Raw genomic sequence first — 9894 nt, 5'->3', positions numbered from 1 at the left:
AATGGCTGGTAAAATCACTCTGGACCCCTCACACCCAGCACACTCCCTCTTTGAACTGTTACCGTCTGGTCGACGCTACAGAGCTCTGAGCACCAGAACGACCAGACATAGAAACAGTTTCTTCCCTCAGGCAATCCATCTCATGAACATTTAACTCTTTACAATAAACATGAAACACTATCATACTTTTTATTTTTTATTTAACACACATACTTGTTACATTTCAAATTTGCACCTAACATACCTGTACATCCTGAATTGTCTATTTTGTATATTGTGTTTGTGCTATTTTGCATATTGTCCATTTTGTATATTTGTACATAATTTTTTTTATTATCTGTGTCCTGTCGCTGTCATTCTGTCGCACTGAGGAGCTACTGTCATTAAAACAAATTCCTCGTATGTGGAAACATACCTGGCAATAAAGCTAATTCTGATTCTGATATAACTATTAGTAATTACAAGTTTCTAAATAATCAGAATCGATCACTGATATGTAAATAAGTGCAATTATTTAAATGGTTTTCTGTGTAAAGACAGATGCATGAAAATAATCAATTGTCCATTCTGTTATTTTTTTAACAGATAATTTAATCTTAACTTCAGGATTGTGAAATACTTTCCCAATACAATGTCTCTCAGTTAATGGTGCATTTGTTAACATATACAGATTGGTGTCAATGATACAAACGTTTTATGAAGAGAAGTCATCATCATCATAAGTAAAGTTTGATGAGCTCATCACTGACAGCAGAGGGCGTCAGCACACCGAGGTCAGTAAAGAGTAATGTGATAAGGGATGGAGGGGTGTAGTCGATCATGGGGTGCTCTTGGTTCAGATCTTTCACTGTTTTCAAGATATCGGCTTTATACTGAAACACAAGAAACAAGAGTGATATTATGCATCTATTACAGTATCTCACAGAAGTGAGTACACCCCTCACATTTTTGTAAATATTTTATCTTTTCATGCGTCAACACTGATGAAATGACACTTTGCTACAATGTAAAGTAGTGAGTATACAGCTTGTATAACAGTGTAAATTTGCTGTCTGAAAAAACGAATTGTTGCTCTACATAAAGATGGCGTAGGCTATAAGAAGATTGCCAAGACCCTGAAACTGAGCTGCAGCACGGTGGCCAAGACCATACAGCGGTTTAACAGGACAGGTTCCACTCAGAACAGGCCTCGCCATGGTCAACCAAAGAAGTTGAGTGCACGTGCTCAGCGTCATATCCAGAGGTTGTGTTTGGGAAATAGACGTATGAGTGCTGCCAGCATTGCTGCAGAGGTTGAAGGGGTGGGGGGTCAGCCTGTCAGTGCTCAGACCATATGCCAAATACTGCATCAAATTGGCCTGCATGGCTGTCGTCCCAGAAGGAAGTCTCTTCTAAAGATGATGCACAAGAAAGCCCGCAAACAGTTTGCTGAAGACAAGCAGACTAATGACATGGATTACTGGAACCATGTCCTGTGGTCTGATGAGACCAAGATAAACTTATTTGGTTCAGATGGTGTCAAGTGTCTGTGGCGGCAACCAGGTGAGGAGTACAAAGACAAGTGTGTCTTGCCTACAGTCACGCATGGTAGTGTCATGGTCTGGGGCTGCATGAGTGCTGTCGGCACTGGGGAGCTACAGTTCATTGAGGGAACCATGAATGCCAACATGTACTGTGACATACTGAAGCAGATACTGGGCCGCAGGGCAGTATTCCAACATGATAACGACCCCAAACACACCTCCAAGACGACCACTGCCTTGCTAAAGAAGCTGAGGGTAAAGGTGATGGACTGGCCAAGCATGTCTCCAGACCTAAACCCTATTGAGCATCTGTGGGGCATCCTCAAACGGAAGATGGAGGAGCGAAAGGTCTCTAACATCCACCAGCTCCGTGATGTCGTCATGGAGGAGTGGAAGTGGACTCCAGTGGCAACCTGTGAAGCTCTGGTGAACTCCATGCCCAAGAGGGTTAAGGCAGTGCTGGAAAATAATGGTGGCCACACAAAATATTGACACTTTGGGCCCAATTTGGACATTTTCACTTAAGGGTGTACTCACTTTTGTGGCCAGCGGTTTAGACATTAATGGCTGTGTGTTGAGTTATTTTGAGGGTACAGCAAATTTACACTGTTATACAAGCTGTACACTCACTACTTTACATTGTAGCAAAGTGTCATTTCTTCAGTGTTGCCACATGAAAAGATATAATGAAATATTTACAAAAATGTGAGGGGTGTACTCACTTCTGTGAGATATTGTATGTATAATATGTGCAACTGAACAAGCGCTTCAGTTAGCTAACCTTGAATCTGTCAGGTACGTCTTGCTGGTTAAGAGGGTAGAGTCGCACAAACTTAAAACTTTCTGCCACCACATAAAATGGTTTGTTGTGTGCCTTGGAGCACACAGCCATCTGATAGGTACCAATCTACAATATAAATGAAATAATTTTACCAATCTATTTAATGAATGCAACAATAATAATAACATAAAAGCTAAATGCATTTTTTTTTTTTAAACAAGACACTAAGCAAAAGTACGTATGTTTCAGACCTTGTTTATAACACCTCCACTTTCCACAACGCCCTCAGCACCGACAATTACCAGGTCAACCTTCTCCATTACGTACCTGAAAAATCACACAAAATAAGCAGCACATTTTTATATGCAACCAATAGCCACAACACGATAACCAAAGTTTGTTCCTGAAGCGCACCTTAAAACGGAATGTTTATATTGCTGATATTTCTGATTAATAGTTTTTGGAATGACCAATTATTGAATTTGAACGCTGATTTGAGTAGTACAAGAATGAAAGCATTAGTATTTTGGCATAAAAACTATTTAAAAGTAGAAACTTACCCGACTGCTGCGTCAAGCACCACTGTGACGGGTATATTGAGGTTGCATAATTTTTGAGCCATAAGTTTACTAAGGAGCAAAAGGGGGAAAAAAACATTCAGAAAAGACTAACATGAAAAAAAATACAATGTAAACAATACACAAATGCACACATATTTTGAAAGCAAGCTTAGGCAACATTGATTCTTGAAGTCATGATTTGATACAAAATCGATTCTAGATTTTGAATCAAATTATGATTTATGCAATTTATGCATAGATTTGATTCTAGTCTACTGTTTTGTGTTATTTTTCCTAGTAGACAGTTTAATAACAGTTTTAAAAACATGTCACTGAATTAAATGTAAACATTCAAATTTATTGTTTTCTCTTCCCATTTTAGTCAACCCAGTATTATAAAACAAATGCCATTTAAGCCGACTCCAGTCATTACATTACATTCTAATAAACTGGTTATGTTCACTTATGACATAGATTGTTTGTGAATACTCCTCACGATTTTTAAGCTTTGAAGAAACTATCATTTTAAGTAACAATAATGATTCTTAAAGGTCTTCCTTGAGAAGAAAAGAAAACCCCTAGGCTAAAAATGTATGCAAAAACTAATTAAATTTAAATTCAGCCAAAAAAAAAAACCTGAAGCCATTGTGCTTAGTTCCAGAATTACTGCATGTTACCTCTGTAGGGCAGAATAGTAGACAGCAAGAGAAACTCACCCAGCTGAATCTGGCTGTGATTCAGTGACATATACTGTGAAGCGTTTGTTATCAGCTGCTGCGTTTTCCAGAACCTTTAAAACCACTCGGGACGATGAGTGTGTCAGGATTTTCTGCAGATGGAAGGTAGAAATGAGCAGAACGTCACCAAAAGAATGACAAAAATACATGCCTCAATTCCTCTACTACTATACTTACAGCTCCATCTTTGATAAAGGTGTGGCACAGTTTACCCACTTTGCCCCTAGACAGGGATATTTTCTTCAGGAAGAGTTCACCTCGCTCTATCATCACATTCTTACATTGCGAGAGATCCTGTGAAAAAAGAAGAAACAGCAACCATCCCCATAACAAGGTTAAAAATAACTACAGTGATTTAAGAGCATTTAAAACAATGGATATTTAATGATAGTATTTCATTATTATCTTCCATGTTTTCAATTCTCTTGAACTGCAATGCACTTGAATGCGACACCAGGATTATTATAATTAACTAAAACTGAAACCATTCAAAAAAAATGTGTTAGTCGAAATAAATTTCACTGAAATATTAAGTAAGGGATAATGTACAGGCAGCCGGTAGTTGTCGCGAAATAAGCCCCGACAGTGTGATCAGGACCCGACGCGAAGCGGAGGGTCTTGTATCACACTGAAGGGGCTTATTTCGCAATAACTACAGGCTGCCTGTACATTATCCCGCTTATTACACGGCTACTTGCCACATAAGGAAACAAAACTGGACATGAATATGAATTTGAAACATTTTATTGGCATATTTGTTTTAAATTAACATTTTTATCCTTCCGCGAAACTATATAGTACCACGTGACTAACATTCTGTTTGTCACAAGATGGCGCCAAACGGTAATCTTTGTTGGCGCGGAGGGATTTTAAACATACAAGTAGTACCGGCTATACGTTATTACTTTGGAGCGGTTATTATTTGAAAAGAACGAACCTGCAAATGTTTCCAAGGTAACATTTCTCATTTTAAAATGAGTTTAAATTGATATGCTATAATAAAAATAAGAAAAACTGAAGAAAATACATATTAAAAATAATAACATTTTTAAAAAGAAAAACTAATAAAAATGACTAAAACACAACAGAATTACTAAAACCTCAACTAAAATTAAAAAGAAAATCTAAATCAAATTATATTCATATAAACTATATAACTAAATAATTGAATTAAAATGATATCATCTTAATAGTTTTCTTATAAATCTAGCACTGAATACTACGAATTTGGCTGGCCCTTTGATAAATTGTTTAGTTCTTTTTTTATATTGCTTTGGATAAAAGCGTTTGCTAAATCCATCAATGTAAATGTAATTGAACACTGCGTGGCACATTTGTAATTGTGACGTTAGAAAAGAGAAGGAACATTTTCTGATAAGCAGATGAAGGTTGCTCTCACATTTCAATACGCTTGTCTCTTCCGAACCTCTGCAGTGAGATCTAAACCCTGGAATGTGATGCGATCTTAATTCACTAAACAGCTGCAAACAGAGCAAGCAACTAGACTGGCTGAAATGTTGGACCGACCGGATGTTCCAGTGAGGTGAGGCTGATGAAGCGCAGGAAGAGCTCTCCTCCAGATGATACCGCCACCGATGAATCGGTCTCTTCTAGTCTACGGATGGCTTTTGTCATGTTCTCTCGCAGGCCAAGGATCGTCTCACCTAAAGAAGGACAAGCATCGGTTCACATATGCATCTCACATCCCTTTACACTTTCCCAAAAACAAGACAAAACTCACTTTGATCCCTCTTAAGGAATTCAAGCAGTGATCTTATAGCAGCCACCGCTGAAGCCACATCCGGGTCTTCTCTGATCTGCGTTCGGAAATAGTCCACCAGTTCTGAGAGGAAAACAATTAATAAATGAATACATTTCAGTGTTTGGCCAAATGGAGCTTTCAAGTAAACAACATTAAATTCCCATTGTGAGAATGGGAAGGATATAACAAAACATAATACTTCAATAACATTATAGGCTTTTTATGTTTGTTCATTTTTCGTTGTTGTTTTCTGTAACATTTTACAGTAACCATTAGTTAACTATTCAATTAAATTTATTTACCTATATTAGTTTACACAAACTAACAAAGAATGAACAGTTCTTCTATAGCAGTTAGAAATATTACCTTAATTTCAACATTTACACATTCCTAAAATCAAAAGTTGTCTTTTAACATCTGTTAATGCACTGTGAACTAAGATTAATAAATAATTAACAATTACATTTCTATGAACTAAGAGGATGTAAATATTGCTCATATTAGCTAATGTTAAGTGAGACCTCACCTTACTGTAAAGTGTTACCAGTTTTTCTAGACGGAAAAACCTAGATATGTTCTTTTATGTCTAGAAATTATGTTTTTCGCAACATAACGGAATAAACTAAATCATTTATTAATTCATAATCCAGAAGATGATCAGAAGACCACAGCTGCTAGCAAAATGACCCATTATTGCAATTCATATGCGTTGAGTCTTTCTGAAAACTCACCTACTTCTTCCATATTAAAACTGCTCAATATGTTGACAAAAGATGCGATTCACTGCAAATATTCTTTCAACGCGCTGCTGATGCAATGCTCTCTCATGACACTTTATGAGACTCAACCCGATTCAATATTTTGACGTTGCCAGCAGAGGTTTCTCCTACTATCTCCTTTCAAATGACTGACTTTATCAACAGAATAATGTTTGTTTTATTAAATTATTTTGAATTATCAACACTTTGCAGTAGGCTAAGCGCATGGACGTGCACTTTCCTCTTCTTCTTCTTCCTTCCTTCCTTACGGATGGACCGTCTTTGGTGTGTACCGCCACCTACAGGACAACAGCAAAACAGCACGGATAATTAATTAATATTAATGCTATATTAATGTGAGGATGTAATACTATTCTCAAAATAAATGAATATATTTAGTATTATATGAAATAAAACCTGAGAAATAAGGGTGGTTATTTCCTGCTCCAGCACAGAAGGTGGCGGGGTGCACTTATATAGTTGCGTCGCAAACCCTTCAGTGAATCCACAGAAGAAGAGGAACAACACAAATTTGAACAAAATACTAACTGAAATACCTTTACATATCGATTTAGAGATAAAGGAATCGCAATAATGGCGTCTGGTTTGTAAATCAAATAGACCATGTTTTAAAAATGTATTAACAAGTAAACAATTGTGCTTTTAACTTGTTATTTGTTTCTTGTAAATATATGGAAGAGTGTTTGAATGGAGTACATGAATTGTGATGCTCTGTAAACATTATGCCATGTGTGATATATGTGAAAATGACTAATCACGATCACTAATGTTTGCAGACGACGGAATTAATATTCTGGTCATTGTGTTGGATGTCAACCCTGTTTGGTGGGGCCAGCAAGCTCAGCGGGAACCTCAGGTACTTTCATTTTTATACAATGTAAGTTTGATCCATAATGCTTTTCCTCATGATTACGATTATCCTCACTGCCCTTAATTGTTTTTTTTTTAAGTTCACTCTTTCAACATGCCTGGACTCTTTGATGGTCCTAGCAAATGCCCATTTAGTGATGTCTAGAACCAACAAACTAGCCGTCATTGCAAACCTGTATCAAAATAGGTACACGGTTAACTGTTCACATTTTTAATTTTCAGAAAAAATGAGCAAACATATTCTAAAACTATAAAAAAAAAATGTCTTTTTAAGCCACTTTCTATATCCAAGTAAGCAGTGGAAATCAGGGGATGAAATATCTGGAAGTAACGATGGCAAATATGAACTTCTGTCCATTACCAATGATCTCTTTGCGGAAGAGATCAGGAATCTCATGGAAAGAAGTAAGTTATTTAATGAATGAATTATTATTATTCAGGTTAAAGGAATACTTCAGTTAAAAATGAAGATTTGCTGAAAAATTTATCACACTCTGGCCATCCAAGATGAAGATGAGTTTGTTTCATTATCAGATTTGGAGAAATGTAGCATTACATCACTTGTTCACCAATGGATCCTCAGTGAATGGGTGCCGTCAGAATGAGAGTCCAAACAGCTGATAAAAACATCACAATTATCCTCACCACTCCAGTCCATCAGTTCAGATATGTGAAGTGAAAAACTGTGTGTTTGCAAGAAACAAATCCATTTTTTAACTTCACATCATTGCTTGGTTATAATATGAGTCCCTATTCCATAATTTTGCTTTCTAATTTTTGGGAGAATTATTCCTTTAACATACTAAATGTCTTGGTTTCATACATGTATTACTTGTGCTGGGTGGTTTGATGCATCTAGCCTAATATCTAATGCTGTTCTTGACTGTTTTTTGTTTTTTTTCCATTGTTTTAATGGATGATATTACAAGAGAATAATTATGTTTTTATTTTCTTTGTTAACAGCAGAGGTCAATGGCAGTCAAACAGACAGCCTGTTGGCTGTATCACTCGCCAAAGCTCTGTGCTGTATCCTCAACCTCTCTTTTTTTGTTTTTTTTTTTGTTTTATGCAGATCAGCAGCTCGGATTTTCTCTTTTTATTTCAATTTAGACCTAAAAGTGTTTTGTGAATTAGATATGATATTTAAATCCAATTTTCTTACATTTTTGACTGTCAGATATTCATCGAGTCTCAAAGGATGTGCAAGGTATACACATTTCCCCCTGGATCATGTTTCACAATACGATAAAATCTATGCACATTGTGCACAAGTTCCATAGTTTAGAGTAACAGTTATGTAAAGCAATGCAAAGTAAGGTGCTCCTCCTTTCCTAACTGTTGTAATTAACTTGTTTTAAATAGATCTTAGTATTTGAACTCTTAGGCTGAACTCTCATGCTTTTGCTTACAGCTGGACAGGATGTGAAATCAAGGATTTTGGTAAGAACATCTTTGCGTTTAACAGTGAAACGTGCAACGTTTTGGTTGTATAACTGCAGTACCGTTTTTCAGGTAATAAAAGCTGCTGAGGATTCTACATTACAGTACATGAACTTCATGAATGTGATCTTTGCAGCACAGAAGAAGGTAGGAATAAAAAACAAACTAGCATCAAAGATTGTATTCTTAGATATTGGATAATGCCTCCATTATTTAACTTTTATTCTCCCCGTTCTCAAAGAATATCCTGATTGATGCCTGTGTGTTGGACGCTGACTCAGGACTACTGCAGCAGGTATTTTGTTTGATCACAGTGGAGAAGGCACAGTAAATATAATATATTTTATTAAGATTGTTGATAGTTGTAAATCTGAAGATGATGATGCCAAAAAAATCAATGTGTAGCAATGTGATAACTCATTCAAATAATGGTGGAAATGATTGTTCAGACAACACACACAAAACAAGAATAGATTATGTATCGTTCTACAAGGTTTAAGCACTGACTATTTCAGAAGCAGTTTTGTTGAAGGCAAGACACTGCAGCTGAATTGGGTGAAAATGTTAATTAATAAATATCACCATACTTTCAGCAGTTGATTAAGAGTTTTCTGAAATGCAAATTAGGCCTTATTAAAGGAAATATGCACTAGTTTGCATATGTTTCCAGAACAGAAACCTGAACATTGGATAAAGCAACATACTAAAGGTTTTTCTAGAGGGGATTTTGGGTTTCTCTTTATTTATCACTCCTTAAATCGATGTTTGTGGAAGTAAAAATATCTATATTTAAAACTTTATAAACCATAATCTCTAGTTTCCTCTAACTGTCGTACAAGCACAAACACATCGATTCGCTTCAGGAGGAATTTACCCCAAACCTCAAAAATTTCCCCCACGGGGATGTTGAGCAGTTTTTATGATGGATGGATGCACTTCATTGGATATCAACACCAATTCACTGGCATTATAAAGCTTGGAAGAGCCAGGACATTTTTTCACTGTAACTCAGATTGTATTTGTCTGAATGAAGAAAGTCACATCCGCCTAGGACGGCTTGAAGGGGAGTAAATCATTGGGTAATTTTCATTTTTGCTAATTAAATGTGTAATTACAAATATATTTAAACAACAATTTTCATTAGAAGTAACATCAAAATATATCTGGTGAACTTTAAATGTGTATTTTGCATGTTTTCTTTCCACAAGTCTGAATTCTGAAATTATGTTATGGAGGTAAAATAGTCCAGAATTTCAAATCTCAATCTTAATGGTTTGCCTGCGGCATCTTACCTTAAAATAGAAACAAGTATCATTGTTTATAGTGGCGCTCGTTTCTATTTTAAGCTAAATTCATGCCAATTTTTGATGACACGTTTGCTAGTGCATTAATTGTTTCTTTCTTGTAAGCGCTTGTTGTGACATCCTGGTAAAAAAACTTTG

The 9894-nt window shown here is 36.2% G+C and overlaps 2 protein-coding genes across 5 annotated transcripts in view; one reads left to right on the top strand and one right to left on the bottom strand.

Annotated features, from left to right (window-relative positions):
• Positions 1-175: 175 nt before the first annotated feature.
• Positions 176-6394, bottom strand: LOC306869584 (translation initiation factor eIF2B subunit alpha-like). 2 transcript variants are annotated; one of them, XM_079416360.1, is made up of 9 exons: positions 6095-6394; positions 5343-5444; positions 5129-5265; positions 3779-3895; positions 3581-3693; positions 2865-2933; positions 2556-2631; positions 2305-2430; positions 176-872 (listed from the first exon to the last, which is right to left on the bottom strand). In XM_079416360.1, the coding sequence occupies exons 1-9, from the start codon at positions 6105-6107 to the stop codon at positions 717-719; spliced, it is 909 nt and encodes a 302-aa protein (XP_079272486.1). In that variant the 5' UTR covers positions 6108-6394; the 3' UTR covers positions 176-716. The 2 variants fall into 2 exon arrangements, with proteins under 2 accessions (XP_079272486.1, XP_079272487.1); XM_079416361.1 differs by having other exon boundaries at positions 203-872; positions 5890-6385.
• Positions 6395-6616: 222 nt separating this feature from the next.
• gtf2h3 (general transcription factor IIH, polypeptide 3) overlaps positions 6617-9894 on the top strand; it is a 6015-nt gene continuing 2737 nt past the window's right edge. The window contains exons 1-9 of one of the 3 annotated variants that reach the window (XM_079416342.1): positions 6617-6725; positions 6919-6998; positions 7093-7199; positions 7287-7417; positions 7976-8038; positions 8190-8219; positions 8424-8452; positions 8525-8599; positions 8694-8747. In XM_079416342.1, the coding sequence (XP_079272468.1) occupies positions 6716-6725; positions 6919-6998; positions 7093-7199; positions 7287-7417; positions 7976-8038; positions 8190-8219; positions 8424-8452; positions 8525-8599; positions 8694-8747 (579 nt within the window). In that variant the 5' untranslated portion in view covers positions 6617-6715. Of the gene's footprint in view, positions 6759-6791; positions 6999-7092; positions 7200-7286; positions 7418-7975; positions 8039-8189; positions 8220-8423; positions 8453-8524; positions 8600-8693; positions 8748-9894 lie in introns of those variants that run through there. The other 2 variants (XM_079416344.1, XM_079416343.1) reach the window with 2 other exon arrangements.

This window comes from Barbus barbus (assembly GCF_936440315.1).
Source record: "Barbus barbus genome assembly, chromosome: 5".
Classification (NCBI taxonomy): Eukaryota; Metazoa; Chordata; class Actinopteri; order Cypriniformes; family Cyprinidae; genus Barbus; species Barbus barbus.
This window is presented reverse-complemented; position numbering and strand designations above follow the sequence as displayed.

What these genes read in the sequence shown, in the direction of transcription:
- LOC306869584 (XM_079416360.1), bottom strand. An exon ending in ATTCCTTAAGAGGGATCAAA is followed by an intron (nt 5,266 to 5,342) that starts GTGAGTTTTGTC and finishes GTCCTTCTTTAG; the next exon opens with GTGAGACGATCCTTGGCCTG. An exon ending in GTGGAGGTGTTATAAACAAG is followed by an intron (nt 2,431 to 2,555) that starts GTCTGAAACATA and finishes TTTATATTGTAG; the next exon opens with ATTGGTACCTATCAGATGGC.